The 26,496-nt window shown below is 39.5% G+C and overlaps 1 protein-coding gene and 1 pseudogene across 9 annotated transcripts in view; both read right to left on the reverse strand.

Annotated features, from left to right (window-relative positions):
* The window catches only part of ZNF19 (zinc finger protein 19), a 57,775-nt gene that overhangs the window by 9,801 nt on the left and 21,478 nt on the right, over positions 1 to 26,496 (reverse strand). For 5 of the 9 annotated variants that reach the window (XM_057711065.1, XM_057711063.1, XM_057711059.1 and 2 more), the window contains 6 exons: positions 24,956 to 25,020; positions 22,082 to 22,208; positions 21,391 to 21,486; positions 17,587 to 18,508; positions 12,109 to 12,228; positions 2,609 to 2,723 (listed from right to left, as the gene is read on the reverse strand). In XM_057711065.1, the coding sequence (XP_057567048.1) occupies positions 12,168 to 12,228; positions 17,587 to 18,508; positions 21,391 to 21,486; positions 22,082 to 22,208; positions 24,956 to 24,988 (1,239 nt within the window). In that variant the 5' untranslated portion in view covers positions 24,989 to 25,020 and the 3' untranslated portion in view covers positions 2,609 to 2,723; positions 12,109 to 12,167. Of the gene's footprint in view, positions 1 to 2,608; positions 2,724 to 7,935; positions 7,986 to 12,108; positions 12,229 to 14,353; positions 18,509 to 21,390; positions 21,487 to 22,081; positions 22,209 to 24,955; positions 25,021 to 26,496 lie in introns of those variants that run through there. The other 4 variants (XM_057711068.1, XM_057711062.1, XM_057711067.1 and 1 more) reach the window with 4 other exon arrangements.
* LOC130838253 (eukaryotic translation initiation factor 1-like) lies at positions 14,127 to 14,478 on the reverse strand (annotated as a pseudogene).

The following is a 26,496-nucleotide window of genomic DNA, read 5'->3' on the forward strand; positions in this document are numbered from 1 at the left end:
TAAAATCTTTCCTTAAATGCATGCCTGTGTTAGGTTAACAAATGTTAAATAACTAGGTATTGGTTTAGGTTTATTTTACTGTTAACTCTCAATAGGTTAGCGTTCTGATATAAGCATACACAAGGAGTAATAACTATGGGTTACGCATATTGACAGTATTGCAATTGGTGGTTGCTTTTAAGCCAACCAGGCCTTTAAGCCAATTATTGTTTATGCTTACTCTCTTCTAGGGAACTGTGTTATCCTGACACTAAAAGTTGTACCTTTTTAGAATAACATTTAAAGTTATATTGTTATGTTTTTTAAGTAATATTTAAAGTTGAACTAAAATTCTTTACTAGACAACCAGGTACCACCAGGCTTGTTACCTTTACTCATAAATCTTCTCACTACTTTGCCGTATAAGTGAGTTTGTTTTTGTAAACTGTTCATAAGTAGCTCATCTGCTTTTAAAGAAAAGCACCTAGTTTATACTCAGGAGATTTCATACTGAATGAACACTTTGTACTAAAACTTGCCCAAAGTTCCCACCAAATTCAACTATCATAAGTGAATTAAACATTCAACATCTAAAGTATAGGAGATAGAAATTTAAATTTTATGTTTCATCCAAGCACACTTTCCAGTATGCTCACCTTGTTACAACTAATCTCTCCAGATGTTTGGAACTTATTACTGGGATATGAAGTTATCACTATGGGGAGAGGTGACAGTGTGTGCTTCGTGGCCTGACTGAATTAAGCACACTATTCTCAATTTACTAGTAAATCCTCCTTTGGTTTCTTATTTCATACAGACTTTTGTGTAAATTATTTTATGTTCCTCAGGTACAAAATATAGCCCATTTCTTCCCCTCCCAGAGGTTACAGCTTGATCTAACATTTTTCTGTCTGATAATCATGCTTACTATTGTTCTTTACAAAGGTTTCCTGAAGATGGCAATACCCAGTGCTGGTGAGGTTTATCAGAGTTTATCAATGATAGAATGGCTTCCTCTAGAGGAGTATGAATCACTGCCAAGTCTTCTGACTTTTAGGCTGACGCTAGCAGTACTCTAGAAGAGCATTTTACTATAATTATTTGAATTTAGGGCTAAGCATAGTGGGATATCTAATCACAGTTTAGATGTTAGCTGTCATATAATCAGATATGTGAAAGTCACTTTCATAGCTTATTTTTGTTTTAGCCATGGCTTTTTACAGCTCAGCTAGGACTTCATTTTATTTTGGGGTAAACTTTAAAGTGTTTTTCACTGGATTTCTATTAACATGGGTTAATCTTATGACCAAGGCGGCTGACACAAAATTTACCAACCCTAATTAGTTACACACCTAAGGCATAGTTGGCAAATTGTTCTGAGCTACTTTTAGTGTGCTTGATGCCTGCTTCTTTCAGTCTTCTCTGATTTAGAGGATATTCTCACTGGGATGCAGCTACTTGTATGTATAATTTTATTTGAAATTAATAGAAAGGCTAGGACCAAATCTTTGTGTTTATGGAATTAGTAAGCTCACCTATGTATTTACAGTGACTTGCTTTAATAAGCTTCATCATCAGGTTGAGTAGGGTTTTGTATGTATCATATTTACATATTTAACTGATACACTGATATTTAGTGTACTAGTTTGGATTGTGTTATAATAAGTACTGAAATATTTAATTTTTTTCCTTGTGCAGATTATTAAAACGTAATTTTCATTTGTAACTGAGGTAAATGGCAGCTCAAAGGCTGTCTATCTAACTTTAGATAGGTGAAGTGAGGGCAGTATGTTAGGTTAGTTAAATCTTACATGCTTTGACGTGTTTTGGGGGTTTGGCAGGGTGATAATGGTATATAAAGTATGAGAATTAGCAGGGGGTGGGCAGGGGTTTGTTTATCAGATACGAGTGTGCACGTGTGGTGTGTGCGTAATTGCTCTATAGCCTGTGACCACTGATACAATAACATATTATGGTAGATGATGTTGGAAAATAATACTCAATCCAAGCTCAGCTGCAAGTTTCTTGGCTGTATTGAGACTTCCAATGGGGCCATAGCTGAGTCACAACATCTCCCCTCCCCACAATTTAAAAACACCAAAAGCATGAAACCAGTTTTGTGTGAGCATGGCTGATTAGTCATTCGTCCATCGAGGTGCATTACTGAAGGGGAGAGAGTGGGCGACTTTAGGTGAGATGGTCCAGAGGTAAGAACCAGATGCCCGATAGAGTTCATTTATAGAAATCCTCATGGTTCATTGGCATAGAACAAGGAGAGAAGCATGTCTGTGGATGGGCTTGATGATTAAACTCTGGTTATTGGTGTGGTAAGCATGGTGACTGGAAATGATGGGACTGTATGTGATATGTATGATGATGAGTAAGCATGTCCTGTGTAGTCAGTTCACTTACCCCGTGAATATCCATGGGGACTGGAATCTAATGTGACTTCAACTGTTTAATGTATATAGAATATCAGTAGGCTGATGTACAGGTTTATATACATGGGATAGATGATTATACATATGTATTATGCATGAGAAGGAATATATACTTACATACGTGGAGGGCACAATGCACAAAGTACATGGTAATATTAGTTTTTAAGATGTCATTTTTAAATACTTACACAGTTTTAATGTCTTTATTCAGGGAATCAACGAAGTAGAATTTCAGCTTTGGGTGTTGATGGTGCGGCTGGAGCTTCTTCCTTGAGTCTTAGGGGAAAATGTTGTTTTCCTTTTCTGATTTAGAAAAACAAAGCAATAAATATACTACAAAGACTCTTCATGTTAGGTTATTTTGAATAATGCTTGTTAGTTGTTAAGGACTATAATTATAAGAAAGTATAGAATAGATCCTCTCTGTCCGATGTTAATAAATGCGTGATCAATGGTTTGTCTTCCAATTCGTGTTACTGTTAATAGGTCCCCTGCAAGTACTCAGAATAAACACTGGCTAAGAGGTCATAATGTTACACTTCTTTGTTTTGCTGTATGAAGTACTGGGACAACTGATCAAATTAGAAATGAGATGGTTAATGCTAGTATACTTCAATTTGTTGCGAATGGATCACAGAATTGCATATGAAAATAAGAAGTATCATTCTCATTTGATGTGAGGGAGAGTGCTGAGGAGGTTAGGTGGAGTATAATTGGGTGCACTAGAAGGTCAGGTGAGACAAGTATTAGTAAGATTAGAAACAGGAACAAAGCACCCAAGATATCCTTAATTGTGTAATATGGATGAAATGGGATTTTGTCCATATAGGATGAGATCCCTGTTGGACTATTAGAGCCTGTTTCATGAAGGAATAAAATGTGAAGAACTGCTAAAGCTGCAATAATGAATGGGAGGATAAAGTGGAACGTGAAGAATAGGGGAAGGGTGGCTTTGTCAACTGAGAATCCTAAGTCATTTGGCTAGGTTAATGCCAATGTAAGGGATTACTGAAAGGAGATTTGTAATGACTGATGCTCTTCAAAAGGATATTTAGCCTCATGGTAAGACATAACCTATAAATGCTGGACTATCACCCCCAATAGTAGGATGATTCTGTTGTTTCATATTTCTAGGAAGGTATAAGATCCATAATACAGGCCTCTTCCTACATGGATAAAGAAGCAAACAAAAAACAAGACTAGGAAAGGTCCATTTGTATATACGTATCAGATAATTCATCCACAGTTTACGTTTCAGTAGATAGGAGTTACAGATGAGAAGGCAGTTATTGTATCTGATGTATATAATGTATTAGGAATAACCCTGTTAAAATTTGTAAAATTAAATATAAAGCAGGGGTGAAACTTTCATCGTGATGAGCTATTTGATGGGGCTGGTAGATCAATAAATGCATTGTTAACAATTTTGATTAATGGGCGGGATTTTTTAATGTTGGTCATTAGTGTTTCTTTAGTTGAAATACAATAATTTTTCAAGTCATTGGCCGTGATAACATTACATGTAAAAATGATGATGACACACATTGTATTTGTTTTAAGTGCTATTGTGATAGTTTTGTAGGTCTTTCTTCAAAACCTTCACAAACTTATGGCAGGTTTGGGTTAATTGTGAGTAGTTGTGGTATTGTAATGAATTTTGGTGGATCATTTTTGTGCTTAATGGTTTTTAATATTTGTTTAAGGGGAATGTTAACAGTTTTTGGTTACACAACAGCTATGTCTACTAAGCAGTATCCTGAGGTTTGAGATTCTAATAAAACTCTCTTATGCATAGTTCTTGCATATGATGATGGGAATGCAAATTAAAACCACAAAGTGACATCCATTCACATACAATAAATGGTTATAATCGAGAACAAACAAAAATGCTGGCAACAATGTAAAGAAAATGTACACACTGGTTATAGAAATGTATAGTTTGAAAAAAAAAAGAAATGTATAGTTTGGCATTTCCTCAAAAAAAGTAAAATAAAATTAAAGTCTGGTTCAAGAACTCCATGCTTAGATATATGCCACAAAGAATTGAAAACAGGTGTTCAAACAAAAACTTGTACATGAATATTCATAGCACTGCTGACACTGGCCCAATGGTAGAAACAATTCAAATATCCATCAGTGGATGAATGAATAAGCAAAAGAGGGTAATCTATAAAGTTCTGTATTATTCTGTCATATACAGAAATAGAGTACAATGGTGCATCTGCTATGGGAAAATAGCATGGCAGTTTGTTAAAAACAAAAACATAAATTAACATATTATCTGTCAATTCCACTTCAGGGTATATACCCAAAAGGTTTGAAAGGAGAGAGTTAAACAGATATTTGTACACCCCTATTTACAGCAGCATTACACTGGACAAAAGGTGAAAGCAACACAAGTGTCCATGAATAGATGAAATGATAACCAAAATGTGATATATACACAAAGGTGTATTATTCAGCCTTAAAAACTAAGGAAATTCAGCCATATGCTACAACATATATGAGCCTTAAAGTCATGCTAAGTGAAATAACCCAGTCACAAAAGGACAAATATATGATAACATTTCTATGAAGTATCCAGAGAAGTGAAATTTAGAGAGAAAAAGTAGAATGGTTGATAAGGGTTGAAGGGAGTTAGTGTTTAATGGATGCAGTTTTACCTGGGAAAAATGAAGTTTTGCTTTGAGAAAATGAAAGTATGGGAGATGGATGGCGAGGACATGCGTACAACAATATAAATGTAGTGAATGTCAGAACTGTAAGTGCTCTAAATGATAAATGTTATGTTCCATAGATTTAATCACAAGAGAAAATGTGAACGAAGTACTGATACAAGTTACCACATGCATGGACATTGAAAACATCCTAAGAGAAGGAAGCTATACAGAAAAGGCCACGCAGGTCATACTCATCTTGTGTGCTTTAAGTCCATGAAGGTTGTGAAAATGAGGGAAAGTCTCAAGATCACTTCTAGAATAAGAAAACTGGATCAGAACGAAAAAAGACATCATATTTTTGGGCAGGTAGTGGAAGTGCGTCTGTGGACTGGATCAGGGGGTGAAAACCATAATGATTTCTAATGTGGGGTACTCCCTGGGAGAGTCCTTTTTGGGGTGAAACACAATGGAAGCTGGTATTTAAACTGGCATATGTGGTAAGTCATTGATGAATGGGGAATCTGAACTTACAGATAAAGAGTACACTGTACTGCTACTCCAAGTTTTCTGTATGTTTGAAACATGTCAATACCATGCCAGAAAGGTAGATATCAAACTTCATGATGGGGCCAAGCCCTACCCAGATTCAGTTCACCCAGAATGGTTAAGCTAATTGCTCTTGTAGGAATCCACATATTAAGAGGTACTCTTGGAAGATTATATTAGTAGTCACTATGTCTTAGGGGTTATGGATGACCTGGGATGTGGTAGAAACAGTGGGATTTCTGGATTACAATTTTCCACATCAAATATAGGAGCACCTCAATACATAAGGCACATGCTAACAACTATGAAAGAGGAAATACAAGGCAGAAATAGAGACACAGATGTAGGGAACAAACATGGACACCAAGTGGGGAGGGTTGGGGGGCAGTGAATTGGGAGATTGGGATACCTAATAAAGTATCAGAAAGAAAAATAAAGTACCCCATTTACAACTGCATCAAAAAGAACAAAATATCTAGGTATAAATTTAACCAATGATGTGAAAGATTTCCACAGTGAAAACTGTAAGATACTAATAAACTGAAGAAGACACAGATAAAAATATTCTGTGATAGACATGGAAAAAAAATATTCTGTGATCAGGCACTGGAAGAATATTGTTAAAATGTTCGACCAGGCAAAGCAATGTACACATTAAATTCAATCTCTAACACAATGAAAATGGCGTTTTTCACAGAAACAACAAAATCCTATCATGTGCGGAACCAAAAAGAACCCCAAATAGCCAAAGCAATCCTAAGGAAGAGAGCGTAGCTGGCATGTCAACTTGCTCCCTGACTTCAAACTACACTATGAAGCTATACAGGAGCCAAAACGAGTTGGCACAAAAACTGGCACATGCACCAGAGGAACAGAACAGAACCCAGCAGTAAACCCACATGTATGTGATCAGTTTATGACAAAGCTCCCAAGGAGGGAATTCCCTGGTGGTGCACTGGTTAAGAATCCGCCTGTCAATGCAGGGGACATGGGTTCGATCCCTGATCCAGGAAGATACTACATGCCGTGGAGCAACTAAACCCGTGCACCACAAATACTGAGCTTGTGCTCTAGAGCTCGTGAACCACAACTACTGAAACCCACATGCCTAGAGCCCATGCTCCACAATGAAGAGTAGCCCCTACTCGCTACAACTAGAAAAATCCCACGTGCAGCAATGAAGACCCAACACAGCCAATAAAAAAATTTTTTAAAAAGCTGCCAAGGCAGGGAGCATTGGGGGGGGGGGGGGGGGGCGGGAATGAATTGGGAGATTGGGATACCAAATTGTACACTCTAAATATGTGCAGTTTATTGTACGTTAACTATCTCAATAAAAGTTCTTAAAAAAAAAAAAAGCTGCCAAGGACATACACTGGGGTAAAGTCCCCTCAATAAACTGATGGCAAGGAAACTAGAAACTGCACACCAAAGAAAGACACTGGAAACTGTCTATACTACACAGAAAACCTGAAATCTACAATTTTCCACACCAAGCATGTTGCCTACTGGCTTCTCTGAAAATGGACCCCCATTTAGCAGTCAACCACATACAGCAAGCTTCTCCCTACTTTTTTTCCCACAGTGGAGCCTCCCAGCAGATCCTGATGACACAGGGCTCCTGTGAGAATGGATGAGCATGTCCTGAGGAAACCAATCTCCTGTGTTGACTCAGCCAGGTGTTGTCTGGAAGCCAAAACCCTGGCGATTCCTGAGAAGGCCAAGCTCCTATTAGCTGAGCAAGTCCTCCAGCTGAACACACAGGAGCCTTAAAAGTCAGAGAGACGGACTTGGCTCTACCTGCTGGCCAGCTGGGAAGTGCAGGCCTCAGCCACTTACCTTTCACTGGAGGCCCTGCTCCGGCTGGCAGGTCTGATAAATTCACTGAATTTGAAATTTCAAATTCAAACGGAGTGAAAAATCCCATAACAAACCACAAATGGAAAGATTTGCAAAACACTTATCTGATAAAGGATTTGTACTCCAATTATACAAAGAACTATAGAACAAACAACCCCAGTAGAAATGGGTAAATATCTGAACATAGACCTCACCAAAGCAGGTAGTAAGCATACAAAAATATGCTCAATATCATATATCATTAGGGGATTACAAATTAAGACAATAATAAGATAGCACTGCACATGTATTAAAACTGCTACACTCCCACCCCCTGCAAAAAGAAAGACACTACCAATTGATGGGAGTGTGAGGAACAACAGGAACTATCCTTCACTGCCAGTGAAATGAACATAAAGCTACTTTGCAAAACATTTTGGAAGATTTTTGCAAAGGTAAACAAATCTCACCTGAAGAACCAACATCCTTCCTCCACGATTTAGACAGCTGCTCTGCAGAACTAGGTCCAAACAAAAACAAGGATGCAATTAAGCACAGCTTCTCTATTCAGAATGTCTAAAAACTTAAAGAAATCAGTATGCCCTTCAGTAGATGAACATATAAGAAAATTGGGATATGTCCATGTTGGGGGAACAGAATATGCCACCCCAAAATATGCCTGTTTGGTGTAAGGATTATTTTAGCTTGATTAATTGTTCAAAAAAAAAAAGGCAATTCCTGAAAAGGATGTTAAGATTACACTTTTGTGAAGGGAAATTTACATTTATAAGAGAAATCTCCTTCTAAAAAGTTGTCTCTGTACCAGCAATAGACAGATGACTAAATCTCATGAAACACTTATCAGTGGAGAAGGCAGAAACTTAAATCTGCATATCAACCGTACTCCTGTTTTCTTTTGTTTTTAGATGAAGATGGTATTTTTCGTGATGACTTGGGCCATTTCAGGGATTAACTTTTCCTGGGCATCTCCCATGCATATAGGAGGTACCAATGTTATTAAATGTCTCTTTGTTTTTCTCCTGGTAATCTGTTATTATGTGGGGCACTTCTCAACCAAGAACCTAGGAGGGTAGAGGGAAAATTATTTTTCCTCTCATACATATGCAATGGAATACTATTCAGAAATAGAAAGGTATAAACCATCAACCCTTGCAGAAAATATGGATGAATCTTACACATATACAGTATTGCTAAGTGAAAGAATCCAGTCTGAGGAGGTACACACTGTATGACCTCACTTCAGGAACAGGCAAAACAAAGATGGTAAACAAGTTATGGGGTGGAGGTTGAAATGTTCCATATGGTACTTTAGTGATGGATACTTGCCACTATGCATTAGTCTAAACCCATGAATTTTTGCAACCCAACAAGTAAATCATAATATATTCAAATTTATTTAGGATGTGGGAGTGTCGCAGGATGGAATACAGAATGTGACAAAGAATCTAACATTTAGAATAGCACAAAAAAAACCTTACTGTTGGTAGGGCAAAAGGTGCTGGCTTAAATAACTATGGAAATAAATGGACTCTATAGAGCAAAGGCAAAGTGTACCATACATAAGTAGTGGACTCTTAAGTTCTTTCCATGGGGGTAATAGCTAACAGTAGTGAAACTACTATATCTGTAACCTGGAATGGAGCAAGCAATGAATTCAATATAGGACAGAGGTGGTAGCCTGGTATCTTTGGAGTGGTAAGTTACCGATAAACAAAGGCAGAAGGTTACAATAACCATGTAATAATGGATAGATTATGTTTCCTCAATTTTAAAAAGTTTTGTGCATAAAAAGGTGATATCCAGAAAGTGAAAATAAAGCTGGCAGAATGGAAGAAAATATTTGCACACCATATTACATCAGACAAGAATCTGTTCTTCAGAATATATCAAGAACATTTACAAATCATCAACAAAAACACAACCCAAATTTTCAAATGGAAAAGGACTTGAATAGACCTTTCTTCAGACAAGAAAAGCAAATAATCAACAAGCACATGAAAAGATGTAAAACATCAGTTGTGATGGAAGTGCAAAGTAATAATCCAATACTCCTTCAGATATACTAAAGTGGTTGTAATCAAAAAACAAATTATCAAATGTTAACGACACTGTAGAGAAACTGAAACCCTTAAACATTGTTTGTGGAAATGGAGGATGGTGCAGCCTATGCATACCACAGTTTGGCATTTACAGTAAAAGAAAAATACAAGGACTTCCCTGGTGGTACAGTGGTTAAGAACCTGCTTGCCAATGTAAGGGACATGGGTTTGATCCCTGGTCCAGGAAGATCCCACATGCTGTGGAGCAACTAAGCCTGTGTGCCACAACTACTGAGCCTCTGCTCTATAGAGCCCACGAGGCACAACTACTGAAGCCCAAGTGCCTAGAGCTGGTGCTCCACAACAAAAGAAGCCACCACAATGAGAAGCCCACTCACAACTAGAGAAAGCCCACACATAGCAATGAAGACTCAATGCACCCAATATATATGTGTGTGTGTGTGTGTGTATAATAAAATTTTTAAAAAAGATAAAAATACAATTATACAGTTGAACAACTCCACTCCTATAGACTCAAAGAATTGAAAACAAGTATTCAAAATGCTGGAGAGGATGTGGAGAAACCCTCCTACACTGTTGGTGGGGATGTAAGTTGGTACAGCCACTATGGAAAACAGTATGGAGGTTCCTCAGAAAACTAAAAATAGAATTACCATATGATCCAGCAGTCCCACTCCTGGGCATATATCTAGACAAAACTCTAATCCAAAAAAATGCATGCACCCCTATGTTCAGAGCAGCACTATTCACAATAGTCAAGATGTGGAAACAACCTAAATGTCCATCGACAGGTGAATGGATAAAGAAGATGTGGTACATATATACAATGGAATACTACTCAGCCATAAAAAAATGAAATCATGCTGCTTGCAGCAACATGGATGCAACAAGAGACTGTCATACTGAGTGAAGTAAGCCAGAAAGAGAAAGACAAATACCATATTATATCACTTATATGTGGAATCTAAAATATGACCCAAATGAACCTATCTACAAAACAGAAACAGACTCAAGGACATGGAGAAGAGACTTGTGGTTGCCAAGGGGATGGGAGTTGGGGAGGGATGGATTGGGAGGTTGGGGTTAGCAGATGTAATCTATTATATATGGAATGGATAAACAAGGTTCTACTGTATAGCACAGAGAACTATATTAAGTATCCCATGATAAACCATAATGGAAAAGAATAAAAAAGAATACATATATGTATAACTGAATCACTTTGCTATATAGCAGAAATTAACACAACACTGTAAATCAACTGTACTTCAATAAAAAAAATAAAATTAAAAAAAACACGTGTTCAAACCAAAACTTGTACACAAATATTCATAGCAGTGCTGTTCACAATAACCAAAAAGCAGAAACAAGTAAAATGTCCATCAAAGGGTGAATGGATAAACAAAATAGGTAAATCCATAAACTAATAAACTATTCTTTTATTTTACCATATAGAGGAATAAAGTAAAATGGCGGTGGCTCTGTGGAAAACAATATGGTAGTTCCTCAGAAACATAAACAGACAGTTAATATATGATCTTTCAATTCCACTTCAGTGTATATACTCAAAATATTTGAAAGCAGAAACTGAAACAGATATTTGTACAACCATATTCATAGCATTATTCACAATAGCTAAAAGGCGGCAGAAACCCAAGTGCCCATTGACAGATGAATGAATAAGATATGGTATGAACAAATAACACAATGGGATATGATTCAGCCTTTAAAACTAAGGTAATTCTACATGGCACAATGTGGATGAAACTTGAAGTCACCATGCTAAGTGGAAGAAGTCAGTTACAGAAGGACAAATATTGTGCAATTCCATTTTTATAAGCTATCCAGAGAAGTCAAATTCAGAGACAAAAAGAATGTGGTTTCCAGGGGCTGAGGTTGGCTAATGGATACAGTTTCACTTGAGAAAAATTTTTAAAGTTCTGGAGTTGGAGGGTGAGGATATATGTACAACAATATGAAGGTAGCTAATCCTACAGAACTGTACACTTAAAATGTTTACATGGTAAATGTCATGTCATATATTTTAATAACAATGGGGAAAATGAATTAAGTACTAATAAGTGTTACAACATGGATGGACACTGAAAACATCCTTAGTGAGAAAAGCCATACAGAAAAGGCCACCCATATCACATAACTCATCTTCTATGCTTTAAATCCATCAAAGTTGTAAAAATAAGGAAAAATCTAAGTAATTATTCCAGAAAAAGAAAACTGGGTCAGAATGGAAAAAGGTATTTTCAAATATTTGCACAGCTGGTGAAAGTTGAAGTGGGCTAGTGGATTAAATTATAATGTGGGTACCATATAATTTCTTGATTTGGGGGTTGTGCTGGTTCTCAGGGAGAGTATCCCTATTTTGGGTAAAACACACTGGAGTATTTTGTATGAATTGGCAAATGTGAATACTTTTTACTGTTGTGGAAAGTTTTCTGTATGTTTGAAATTACTAGAAAGTAAATTACTTCTCAAAAGAACTATGTCAATACGATGCCAGAAAAATAGAAGACATCAAACTTTGTTATAAATGCCAGGACTTACCCAGATCTAGTTCAACAAAAGTTGTGATGTTAATTGGCCTTGTAGGAGTCCATGTGTCATTAAGAGACACTGTGAGAAGATGACATTAGGGGCCACCATGTCTTGGGTGTTATGAATGACCTGGGATAGAGTAGAAACAGGGGGATTTTAGAATTACAATTTTCCACCTCATTCCACCAAAAAGGAAGAAAAATAACTGTTGGAATAAAATTCAGTGAAGTTGCAGTACATAAAATTAACATACAAAAATCAGTTAAGTTTCTATGCACTAATAACAAACCACTAGAAGGAGAAATTAAGAAAACCATCCCATTTATAACTGCATTAAAAAGAATAAAATACCTAGGAGTAAATTTAACCACAGACACGAGAGACCTGTACTCAGAAAACTATTGATTTAAAAAATGGAAGAAGACACAAATAGAAAAATATTCTGTGCTCATGGATTGGAAGAATTACTATAACTAAAATGTCCACTATACCCAAAGCCATCTACAGATTCAATGCACTCTCAAATTTCCAATAGCATTTTTCATAAAACTAGAAATAACATCAATAATTTGTATGGAACCACAAAGAACCCTGAACTGCCAAAGGGATGCCAAGAAAAGAAAATGGAGGCATCTCCCTCTCTGACTTCAAACTATATTACAGAACTAAGGTAACCAAAACAGTGTGGAACTGTCACAAACAGACACAGGATAAAGGAACAGAACTGAGTGTCCAGCAATAAATGCACATGCATGTGGTTAATTAATTCATGACAATGCAGCCAAGAACATACAACAGGGAAGGGACAGTCCCCTGAAAAAAATGGTTTTGGGAAAACTGGGTACTACACTCGAAGTAATTAGAAAACACATGGAATGAAATGAATATAGGCACAAACTTTACAACTTATACCCAAACTCACCCCAAATTTTCCACAAACTTAAATTACAAACTATAAAAATCCTAGAAGAAAACAGAAAAAAATCTACATGACCTTCAGTCTGGAGATGATTTTAATATACACCACCAAAAGCCTATAGACAAAAGCAAAGTTAATAATGTGGACCTTATAAAGTTAGAAATTTCTACTCTGTGCAAGACCTCACTCAGAAAGCCAAGGGACTTCACTAGTGGCATAGTGGTTAAAATATCCACCTGCCACTTCAGGGGACACAGGTTCGATCCCTGGTCTAGGAAGATACCACATGCATGGAGCAGCTAAGGTGGTGCACCACAACTATGGAGCCTGCGCTCTAGAGCCCTTGAGCCACAACTACTGAAGCTTGAGCACCTAGAGCTCGTGCTCCACAACAAGAAGCCACTGCAATGAAAAGCCCATGCACCCCAACAAAGAACAGCCCCTGCTCGCCACAACTAGAGAAAGCCTGCATGCAGCAATGAAGACCCAATGCAGCAAAAAAAAAAAAAAAAAAAGATAAAAGACAAACCACAAATTGAGAGAAAAATATTCACCAAACATACATCTAATAAAGGATTTGTACTCAAATTGTCCCAAGAACTCTAGAACAAGAAACCTCATTAAAAATGGGCAAAGATCAGAACTGATTCCTGGCCAAAGAAGATATACAGAGTGTAAACAGGCATACAAGAATATACTCAAGATCATATACTGTTAGGGAAACACAAATTAAAATGATGAGCTAGCACTGCACACCTACTGGAACTGCTAAGTGCAAAAAATGACAATATCAATTGGGGAAAGAACAATAGGAACTCTCCTCTGCTGATGCCGTACAGGTACAATCACTTTGGAAGACAGTTTGGCTGTTTTTTCCAAAACTGAACAAGTCTTACCATAGGATACAAAAATCAGACCTCTAGTATTTTTTTTCATGGCTCTTTCCAGTTTATTGCATGAAGGATTTACACTAGTCCAAGTTAAAAGCAGACCCAAAATGGTTACATTATACAAACTGTGAGGTTTTTAAACTTGTGACAAGGGACACAAGGGAAATTCTACTCATTGCAAGGAAATCCTTACTTAAGCTTCAGTGAGTCAAAAGCACTTAAAAGCCATGAACCTTCCACTGGTCGTCCTTAGCCAGTTCAGTCTCTATGAGGATCTGGCATATGTTCTTTCGCTAGTCACCCTGAAGCTGAATTACTTCTCCATATTCTGGATGCTCAATTACAGTACCATTGCAGGCAAATTTCTTCTTAAATGCCTTCACTAGTTTCTTTTTATTGTAATTATCAGCAATCCCTTGGACAGTCCTAATGGTCTTCCTGCCATGTCTCTGTTGAATTCTCATACATATATATATATATATAATCCTCAGTGCCAGCAGGAAGCAGGTTATCACCCTTACTTGCATTAGCAAAGGGATGGAAAGTGTGGAGGTTCTAGATAGCAGACATACGATATGATTCCTTTTCCTCGGTGGAAACGGCCTGTGGAAGGCAGCTGCTGGAGGAGGGTGGGGGTACACAGTGTCAGGACGCCAGGGGGAGGCTGCTGCACGTCCTTGGCAGCGGCTCAGTGACTGGGCAGACGTCTAGTATTTAGATAATTGCTTCAAAAAACTCTGTTCAAACAAAAACTACCATGAAATTATACACGAGTTCTACTCATAATGGCTAAAAGCTTAAAGATATTAGTATGTTCTTCTGTAGATGAATGGATGAGCATATTGGGGCACCTACATGTCAAGGGTAAGAACATATGGACCCCAAAATATGCCTGTTTGAAATTAGAATTATTTTAGGGTGATTTTTTTAAAACTGCAAACAGAAGAATATCTATAAACCAATTAGAAACTGCCTTTTATGAGGTTGTTGCAGGGGCGATCTCAATCAAGAACAAACAAGGGTAGAGGAAAAATTATTTTTCCTCTCCTACATACGCAATGGAATACAATTTAGCAATAGAAATAAACCACAAGCCCAAGCAAAGACAAAGATGACTCTCCATGTATAGTGCTAAATGTGTCAACCAAAAAATAAATAACATAATGCAGGAGACAACAAGAAAAGAATTTATTTGGGGTCTTAAGAATTGCTATTTTAGAGACAACAGATTCAGGTAACCCTGAAAGCGTTCCTGGTGAGAGTCTTGTCTCATCCCGGGAAGAATTCGGAGTGGACAGTGAGGTCAATAAAGTAAAGCGAGGATTTAAGCTCTAATACACTCTCAGGGGGAGAGCGGGCAGGCTCAGGTGAGTAGCTGCCCTGAGTTTTTTTGGCAAGCCCATCACATGCGGCGTAATATTCATTGGGGAGGGAGGGGTTTGAGGGTTATATTCCCCGTTTTTCACTCCAGCGCCAACTTCCTGGGGGGAGGAGGGATTTCTGTCCTTATTTAGCCTCGATCAGAAGTGTTGTGGCTTTGGTGCATGATGGGTACTTCTTATCTGCAAGGCTAATTTCACAGTAATGAGAGCATAAGGAACAAAAGACCACATTTGGACAAGATTCCTGCCTTTTACCACCTTTGCCTCCAGGACACTTATCATCCCAAAATGTATGGTTTCCTGCCAGTCTGGAGGTTCCAAGGACTCCCCGCCCCACCCCCACCCCTTTCACAAGATCAATGGTTTCCTGCCATATGGCCCATGCACCCCTTTCTCTGCTCCTATCTAGCTACCTTCTTGCCTTAACAAAAGAATTTCTGGGGAAGAGAAAGAGATAGGCTTCTAAAAATAAAAAGCAACGAGGTTGATAAAAGTTGCCTGGCAATAAGTGCAACTGACTCTATTGGAAGTCTGAAAATATTTGTCCTTAAAGCATTGCCAGTTGTTAGAGGTAAAATAAATTGATAGATTTTGAGGAATTATTTTAGTGTAAGAATCCAATAAGTGAAGAGACTGTCAAGTTTCTGGCAGATGTTCTGGATGATTTCAACAGGTGAAAAGCACAAACAAAATAAACCCTAAAATATGGAAAATACAAGCAGACCAATTAACCATCCTCTGACCCTTCCTCCCTGCTAGTTCTCTCCATGCTCTGGGATTTCCCTCTCCTGGGACATAGGAGAAAACAGGGACAGCGCTGTCTGGCAGCTCCCTTAGATCTGACCCCTACCAGTGTCTTCATCTCCCCCAGACATGCCCCGCCCAGTGAGGACATCATGCCAGAGGGAGTCTCAGGAATCAATGATCCCAATGTGTCAGGACTTTTTTGATTACAGGGGAGTAGACACACTTACTCAAGTATTAATGTTATTTTAAATGATAGAAATTAATCCTTATAAGAGACAAGTTGAAGAGTGTGTTTAGAAGTGTCAGGTCCAAGGGCTCATATGTTCATAATGTGACCTGGTCCCTCTCTGTCAGCCTGCTGAGTGCCTTGTGGTCCCATTCACACGCAGTCTCTCTCACTACAACCAGCAACTCCAGGATGGCACAAGCTCAAAGTCCATTCTACTGGGATTGGTTTCTCCTTCAGTAGGGTTCCATAAAAACTTATGGCTTGGAATGCCTTTGGCCTGGCTTGGATAACATTCTCATCCTTGCACTGATCACAGCCATCAGAGAATGGAAAATGGGATTGGCTAGACATATAGCATATACCAATCTTCTTCCAGGTGGGAAGAAATTGGGGTCAGCCCTCTGAAACTGTCTGGACTAGAAGCAGGTGAGACATTGCTCCCAAAGGAAAGCTGAGGTGCTGCACTTGGACATGAGGACAGGGCTCGGTGAAAGCAGCAGATTCCACATCACTGACCACCCACTGCACAGCACAGAATCTGAAGCACAAGGTAAAAAGAGATTCACTTAGGGTTGGGGTCTGCAGCCACCCACCCAATGCTCTTGCTATCCTTTTACGAAAGCAAGATGTTTTTCTATTTGCTGAAAAGCAAGGTTGATGATGGTGGTAAACTCGAGGCTCCTGCCTTGGGCATCAGGTCCTTGCATCTCAGTCTGGCCCAGAATAGCTCATGTGCCCTAGGATGGCAAACGGACCTCATTCTTTTTCCTGGGAGGTGGTAGCCCAGGATTCATGTCTGTCCCCCGGCCATATTAATCAACCACTCCCAACGAACAAAATCGCTCACTTCTCCACTGTCTTCTCTCTCTGTTACAAGAGCAGACACCAAATGCTAAGGGTGGTAAGGAAATTATTGCTCATTGAAGTACTGGGAGGATTATTCAATATCATTGAATTCATAATTGGCAGGCTTTCCAAAGTCCACGTTTGCATGTGCCTCTCCAACACCATGCAGCAACTATGAACCCGCCCAGTAGGAGGCCCAATTGCTCACTTATCTTTGATTCTTAACAAGTATGAATTGACTGTCAAAAGTTTCTGCCGTCTGATTTTTGTGGCCAGGGCCACCCTCAACATTTAGAGGGTTATTAACTCTTGCCAAGTCTGGGATTCTAATTGGACTATCTTGGGCCATCTACTGACATCAGAACCAATAGCTCTAGCTTGAGGGAAGGAATCTACAGCTGAGCTGGGTCTGTGTCACAAATTCTACCCCTGAGTGGAAGACAGAATCCAAAAGGAAATTTAGTGTGCTATTACCAGTAAAAGGGGGTAAAAAATTCTGGGAGGCGAAAACAACCAACATCTAGCACAGGCTTCTCTCCAGCATGGACAAGATCTAGCTGGGAAGAAGTCCTAAAGGCTTTTTCATACTTGACATGTTCACAGGTTTTCTGTCTGGTATGGATGCTTTGATGCTGAAGCAGATTTCTTTTGCTAGTAAATACTTTTCCACACTCACCACACATGTAGGAAGTCCCCTGAGTGTGGACTGTTAGATGCCTTTTTAATTGATCCTGAGCACTAAAGCCTTTTCCACAATCTACACAGTCAAAAGTTTTCACCTCGCTGTGGATTCGCTGGTGCCGAATTAGTTTTGTTTGAAAATTGAAGGCATGCCCACATATTTTACAAGAATAAGGCTTTTCCCCTGTGTGAATACGCTGATGCTGACTAAGATGAGACGTCCTTCTGAAGCTTTTGCCACATTCATTACATTCATAAGGTTTCTCTCCAGTGTGGATTTTCCGATGTTGCAGTAGTGGTGAATTACCAACAAAAGCTTTTCCACACTCTTCACACTGATAGGGTTTCTCTCCAGTGTGGATTCTCTGATGCCGAATTAAGGAAAAATTGCCATTAAAGGCTTTTCCACACTCATTACACTCAAAGGGTTTTTCAAGTGTGTGGATGCTCTGGTGTCTAACATAGTAAGAAAAATAGCTGAAGCATTTTCCACACTCCTCACATCTGAAAGGTTTCTTATCATAGTGGATTCTTGGAATCTTTCCTCTAATATTTTTCACTGTGAAGACTTCCTGGTGTTTCTCCAGTTCACATATTTCTAGGAAGCTGTTTCTCTTAAGAACATTCTTCTCTGGCCCATGTGACATCATCATGTCTCTTTCTTCAGAAATTCCCCATGTTGGTGCTAACTCATTGTCAACGTTGGTCCCAGCATCTGACAGAACAAATAGAAAACAAAAATGCCACCTGAGAATCATACTAGAAACAAAAGAACATTGAAAATTATAGTCGTCCCCTCTTATCTGCAGTTTCACTTTCTGTAGTTTCCATTTCCTTGTCAACCAAGGTCCAAAAATATTAAATGAAAATTCCAGAAATAAACGATTCTTAAGTTTTAAATTGCTCACTGTTCTGAGTAGCGTGATGAAACCTAGGGTCACTCCACTCCGGTCAGATGTCAGTCATCCCTCAGTATATGCTACCTGCCTACTACTAAGCAGCTGATTCATTTATCAGATTGACCACTGCAGTACTGCACTGCTTGTGTTCAAGCAACACTTATTTTACTTCATAATGACTCCAAAGTGCAGGAAGAGTGATGCTGGCAATTTGGATATTCTCTTACTGTGCCTAATTTATAATTTAAACTTTATCATAGGTATGTACGTAAAGAAGAAGACATGGTATATACAAAGTCAGTCCTCTGTATCCAAGAATGCGGATCCCGCAGTTACCGAAGGCCGACTGTATTGTGCCATTTTATATATGAGATTTGAGCATCTGCAGATTTTGGTTTCCACAGGTGTCCTGGAGCCAATCCCCCATGATGGATACCCAGGGACAACTACATAGGGTTTGGTACTATCCGCAGTTTCAGGCACCCACTTGGGGGGGGTCTTAGAATGTATGCCCCACAGATAAGGGGGACTACTGGTTAGAGATTTTAGAGATTACTGAAACTCCTAACATCAGTCTGCTATTGAGACAAGGCTAATGAAATCAAAGTGCCAAAGGCAGAGAACAGCTGAGATGGAAAGTTGTTTGATATTAGTCTCTGTATTATATTATGCCAGAAATTGCAGTGGATCTTCTATTCCCTTCCTCCAGCCAGACTACCTTCCTTTTTTTCCCATCTGCAATCCATTCTTATCTGTGGAACTCAGAACAAATGGACCTGCCACTAAAGGAGCCTTACCTGAGCTTCTAAATTGAAATTATGCTAACCTCTCCTTCTGCTTTGCTTCACAGTCCACTGCCTATATATCAACAACAGCACTTAACACACTTTCTGCAGCTCTAAGCATCTGTCTCCATAACTTGTATCCTCCAGAGCTTCTAAAACAAAGCTTGGCACATGGCAAGTGCTTAAAGACCGCTCCTGAATAAATCTATCCCAGCCAAGGAAGAAGGGCCTCTGAGATAGGCAATGCTAAAACTTGGAAAGGAGCAATGGACACAAAATTTAACTCAAAATCAATTAAAGACTTGAACATAAGTAAGACCTGAAACCATAAAATTCCTAGAAGAAAACACAGGCAGTAACCTCCTTGGCAAAGGTCCAAGAGATGATTTGTTTTGAACCTGACAGCAAAAAGCAAAAGCAACAAAAGCAAAAATAAACAAGTGGGACTACATCTAACTAAAAAGCTTCCTCACAGCAAAGGAAACTAACAAAATGAAAAGGCAATCTATGAATAGGAGAAGATATCTGCAAACCATATATCTGATAAAGGGTTAATATCTAAAATATATAAAGAAGTCATACAACTCAATAGCAAAAAACCCAAAACAATTTAATTTAAAAAAAAAGAAAATCTGAACACACATTTTCTCAAAGACAAACAGATGGCTGGCCAACAGGCACATGAAAAGATGCTCAACATCACTAATCATCAGGGAAATGCAAATCAAAACCACAATGAAATACCACCACACACCAATTAGAATGACTATTATCAAAAAGACAAGAAATAAGGTGTTGGCAAGGATGTGGAGAAAAGGGAACCCTTGTGCACTGTCGATGGGCATGTATATTGGTACACCCACCATGGAAAATAGTATGGAGGTTCCTCAAAAAATTAAAAACAGAACTATCATGTGATCCAAGAATTCAAAAAAAAAAAAATGAAAACACTTGGTATTAACCAAAGAATATGAAAACATTAACTAGAAAAGATATATGCACCCCTATGTTCACTGCAGCATTATTTATAATAGCCAAGATATTGAAGCAAGCTAAGTGTCCACTGATGGATGGATTGGTAAAGAAAATGTGACACACCCATACACACACAGAAGAATATTATTCAGCTATATAAGAAGGAAATCTTGCGATTTGTGACAATATCAATGGTCTTCAAGAGCATCATCACATATGCTAAGTGAAATAAGTCAGAGAAATACAAATACTTAGCTGATTCACTTTGTTGTACAGCAGAAGCTAACACAACATGGTAAAGCAATTATACTCCAATAAAGATGTAAAAAATAAACAAATCTAAAAAAAAAACCACACACAAAAAAACCTAATAAACCAAGCTCACAGTTACAGAGAACAGACTGGTGGTTGCCAGAGGTAGGGGTAGAGAGTGAGAGAAATAGGTGAAAGGTACAAACTTCTGGTTATAAAATAAGTCATGGGAATGTAATGGACAGCACAACCATAGTTAACAAAACTGTACTGCATATTTGAAAGCTGCTGAGAGTAAATCATAAAAGTTCTCCTCAGAAGAAAAAAAAATTTTGTAATTATGTAAGGAGATGGATGTTAACTAGGCTTCTTGTGGTGATCATTAATGCAGTGTATACAAATATCAAATCATTACTTGTATACCTGAAACTAATCTGTTATGTCAACTATACTTCATTGAAGAACACTCTTTTAATTAAAAAAGAAAGGAGCAATGTGTTCGAGAATTATGAGACATATTAATTGGAAATATGCTGGGAAGAGTTAAGATTGGTGGAAATGGTTTCATGTTTTACCTATTTTGAGAAATCATCTATTTTATTTAAATCCTTCCCAGCATGGTTCATTTTAAAATATACTGCTCTGTAAAGCTCTGTAGCTGCTGTTCCTAAAGCTGCCTCACTTACCTTTATAGATGTCTTCAGTCCCCTGTGTCTCCAGGCCCCAAGGCAAATTCCCTCTCTCCAGAAGTGAGACCAACACAGGTTTTGGAACTGGGTATCCTGAAAAGGGGCAGAGAATGGCACCTTTCAGTCCTGTGTCTGCTGTGTCAAAAGAAGGAAAAGCTTAAGAGTCTCAGTGAGAACAGACTAGATCCACAGAAGAGGGGAAAGTGGAAAGCCAAGATTTTTGCTGAAGGACTGGGGAAAGCCAAGATTTTTGCTCAAGTGGAAACTGAGCATTTGTGACCTCTTCCTAAAATAACACATAAGAGTAAGAAAGTTAGTGATCTTGCAGGACACATGCAAACATGGGGAAGGGGTCATAACCTTCCCTAGACTATGCGGGGACAGCAACAAGCTGAGAACTTATCTGGCAATGGACACTACTTATTCCTTACTGTGCAGAGCCCCTGGGAGGACAGATCATACTCTTACCAGGTGACAGCAATTCCCTACATTGGGACCAAACCGACCCAAGACTTATCCCTACCCAGCAACCTCTCAAGTGGGTCATTTGGTCTCAGTCCCAGAACCGTCAGTGGAGGATATAAGAGATGACTCCTCCCTTTCACACCACACCTCTGGCTGATAAGGAGGAAACAAGGAAGGAAATGGGAAAGCGTAGATCTGAGTCCCAGGAAAAAAGTGGCCTTACCCAGGGATGTCAAGTTCCCATAAATCTCCAGCATCACACTTCTGTACAGGGCCCTCTGTGCAGGAGAAAGGCCAGCCCATTCTGTCTGGGTGAAGTACACAGCCACGTCCTCAAAGGTCACCACCTCCTAAAACAAGAGGTTCCTGCTGCCCCAGAGCCAATTCTCTGGCTCAGGGCCAGAGCGTATGATGGAGGAGTCTTATTAAGGATGAGTAATGAGAAAAGGTGAAAGAACTGAGTGCTAAATGACTATTGCTACAACCAAAAACGTGGAACTTCTCTCACAACCAGAAGAGTTTCCATTTGGACACAAAATTTAGTGTCATAAAACATGACACAACATTCTGAAAACCCTGGAAAGTCTCCTATTAATTAACATACCTAGAGCAAAATCTCTTTGATTTTATAAAACTTTCGGTCTTTTATTGTTGCACCTACAAGTAAACAATTAGCTTCCATCTCTCCAGACACCTACTAAGAGGTGGCATCTCAGGACTGACCTGTTCCCCCTTCATTGCCCTAAGTGCCCAGTCAATCCATCTGTTTCCCACACATGCTCATCCTACCCCAAACCTCAAGTCCACATGAAACCTCAAGTCCACATGATGGGAACAGAGTTAAGGTTTGCCCTGATGACTGGTCTCATCCAACCCTCATCTGTTGCTTGAAGAAGGGGTTCTGCAGCCTGTGATCAAGAATGTCCAGCAGAGAGAGCTCAGTGCTGCATGGGGTAGTCTATTCTGCTTCCTGTTGGGTCTTCCTGGGAGAAGATGCTTCTGGAATCAGATTGTTGCTGAGTCGTTCTTTTAACTGCTTTCCTTTATACCTCCAGGACAATCTGTAATTGTTTCTGCCAACTAAGACTCATGCTTTTTTAATAGTCACCCTTTCCCCTTCCTTGATGGCCCCAACTCTACCTTCCTAGAGAGCTCAGGTTCTGGTTTAGAGCTTCTATTCATTCCCCAGACTTTGGCATCAAACTTGGTTACTTGAATGTGCAGCAAATATCCTGCCACCTTCTAACACCTCAACTGATTTTGCAGATCTTCCCAGCACTGCCTCAGACTCCGTGGGGGACCCAACACACCTGACCCACCATCTAACACCAAATGCATCCCCCCCTCCTGCCCCCTGCCAAACTGACTCTATTTTCAATTCACATAACTAACTGGCACAGTGAGTGACAGTGTTTCTTCTCAGTTAACAGTACAAGTTTCATCTGTCTCCTAAGTTAAAAAATTGAGATTCATGCTAGACTAACTTGCCCTAGTCACTACTCATTTCTGATAAGCAGTCAGTAATCAAATCCCGCCAATTTTATTGTCCAAATATTTCTGGAATCTGACTCCTCTTCATTATAGTACAATCAGTACACCAGTACAGGCTGGGGATACTTCAATTCCAGGCCTGTCCTGCACTGAATGCATCCTCAGCCAGCTACACAATCGATTTAAAAAGACAAACTGACTCAGTCAACTGGATGACTTCCTTGAATGAGTCACCACTAACTACAACAGTGGTTCTCAAAGTGTGGTTCCCCAGAGCAGCAGCAGGATAACCTAGGAACTTGTAAAAGCAAATTCACAGGCCCCATCTGAGAGCAATTTGTGCTTTCATAAGCCCTCCAGGTGATTCTGATGCACACAAAAGTCTGAGAACCCTGGAGTACAAGATAGAATCCTAGCTCAGGAAGCCAAGCTCCACCAGGTAACAAACGGTGAGGGGAGAGCAGAAGACTGTACACAGAGAAACTAGCTGGGAAGCTCTGTGAACAAATATCTCAGAAAAGGAATGACAAACCCTGAATGAGGGCAATATGAAAGATGGGACAAGTGAAAGAGATAGCAGGCAGAAGCAATCAGACGTGGTGACTTTCTGAAAGCAGTATCAAGGGGGACCAGAGTCAACAATTACTCAGCAACCTAGAGTAACTGAGTGGTCAGGATTGCGACATGATGACACCGGTAACTCACTAACAACTTACAGAAGATCAGAATAGGAGGGGAACAAAAAGGAAGACAATGTCTTGGTGAGACACTCAGGCAGAGGAACCTGCCAGATATCAGAAATCCAGGACTGTGACGTGGGATGTGTTTCATGGATGCTAAGTTACTGGATAAATAAGTCCCAGGAAGAAGGAAATGGTTAAGGAACACCCAGCAACTCAGTCTCAAAAAGTGAAATCAACTCTAGAAGTCAATTTCCCTGTCCCGCATATATAAGGCACTTAATGTTCACCTCACAGATGAAGTTAAGGTGCAAAGAGGTTAAGTGACTGGCTCAAGGTCACAATGCCACTGAGGCTTTACAAGATCCCTAACTTCAGGTGTTCTGTCCTAGTGCAGATTTTTTCCATTATAGCCCCCTGCCTTGATTAGCCAACAACACTGACCTCAAGGAAGATATATTTTCCCTGATTCTGAAGCCAACTTCTTTAAGAGAATAAATGGTACAGGCTCCCCTTTGCTGGCCTTCCACAGCTGCTCGGCCCCTTCTTACCTAGAATCTTGTGACCTCATTGTTCTCAATTACTCCCACTGTGTAATGGATACCTACAGCACCAGCCTGAGTCTTTCATTCTCGTAGGTCCCTCTGCAGGAGGAACCACTAAACTTGGAAACTCTCTAGCTCAACAGAGATCCTCAAGTTCAGGAGCCCAGGACACTCTCTCCAGCTGCCACTTGCTGGGCTTCTGGCTGCTCAGTCCCTCATAATCAGCTTCCCCCAGCATCCAGTCCTACTGAAGAGAATCCAGAGGAGAAGCAGTAGGGTCTTCCTACTGCTTTGGCTCTAAGACTGTCAGAATCATCTCTCATCTCCCACTTCTTTCAAATCAGATCTCTCCAAGGCTGCCATGAGGGAAACACAGCTCACCTGATGCAAGGCTCTCAGGGGCATGACAGCCATCACCTGGGCTTCCTCTCAATGAAGGGCAGGGGCTGAAGGAAGAAGCAAAGAGAAATAAAAATAAGCCTGACCCAGACAAGGCTCTCCTTTGAAACAAACCTGCCGATAATAGCAGCAATCATTTACTAAATGCCTCTGGGTAAGTTGTGTATGAATATTTCCTCTTTTAATCCACACCATTCCAGGAAGTTTGAATTCTGAGGAAACTGAGAATTTTAAAGGTAAGTAACTTGCCCTCGGCACCAGAGCCTGTACTCACCAACATCATGCAACACTACCTGTCCTAAGACATGAGTATAGGGGAGCTTGAACACACAAAAACGAAAACAAGCAAAAGACACCAGAAAACTCGAAGCAAACCCTAACAAAAGGATATCCAGATCTTTATTTTTATTTTTTTATTTTTAGAAAGTCTTTATTGAATTTGTTACAATATTGCTTCTGTTTTATGTTTTGGTTTTTTGGCCACAATGCATGTGGGATCTTAGCTCCCCAACCAGGGATCAAACCCGCACCTCCTGTGTTGCAAGGTGAAGTCTCAATTACTGGCTCCAGAGAAGTCCCCAGACCTTTCTTTTTAAAATAGAATTTTACTGAGAAACATAAAAGGTTAAAAAAAATAGAAATATGTTTTTGGAGGAAAAATACAAATCCTCTCATTCAATCTCCACAATAATCCTTTGAACCTTTCCTTTTTCCCAAATAAGAAAACAAGTCCAAGAGAATAATTTTCTCTACCAACGTCTCTCAGCCAGTTGATGGATTAACTTGGATCCCAAACCAGATATGCCAGATTCCAGAGGCCAAGCTTCTAATAACTACATTAAATTGCTTCCAATAGTAATCCCAACAGGATTTTTTTTAAGAACTTGATAAAGTGATTCTAAGGTTAATATGAAAGAATAGGTACAAGTAGCCCCCCCAAAATCTGAAAAAGAATCAGAGTAAGGTTTCCTTTTCTCAGACCTGGGGGCAGGCATCTTTGTTGATCATCACCCCACTCCACAACTCGGCGATAACCAGAAACCAATTAGCAAAGGACCCTGAAAAGGCCACTTCAACATGCCAAAACGTCTGGGTTATTACTTTAATTATATCATCCCCTATAGACACTCTGTATTCTTGTTAAGCAGTCACAGTCTACCAAAAGCCAGCATCTTCACGAATGAAACGCACTGCATGCTGCAATTTCCCGCTAGCTTCATCTTGTGCCCCCCTCCTCCTTTCTCTTAGTTTAACCACACTGGTCTTCTCTCAGCTTCTCTACTATGCTAATTCAGGATCTTTGTACCTGCTGCCTCCTCTGCATGAACCGGTCTTCTCCAACCTTAGAACCTTTGGAACTGATATTGTGTGCAATACTCTCCAGCAGCCTGACCTCTCTTCGTCTAGGTAACTGGCAGCTCACCCTTCAGATCACTGTCTGTCTCTACAGACCAGGTCAGGGCTCCAGGTTACACGCTCCATATTCCCTTTCTTGTATACCACCTCTCCCAGTTTGAGACAAT

This window comes from Hippopotamus amphibius, chromosome 16, assembly GCF_030028045.1.
Source record: "Hippopotamus amphibius kiboko isolate mHipAmp2 chromosome 16, mHipAmp2.hap2, whole genome shotgun sequence".
Classification (NCBI taxonomy): domain Eukaryota; kingdom Metazoa; phylum Chordata; class Mammalia; order Artiodactyla; family Hippopotamidae; genus Hippopotamus; species Hippopotamus amphibius.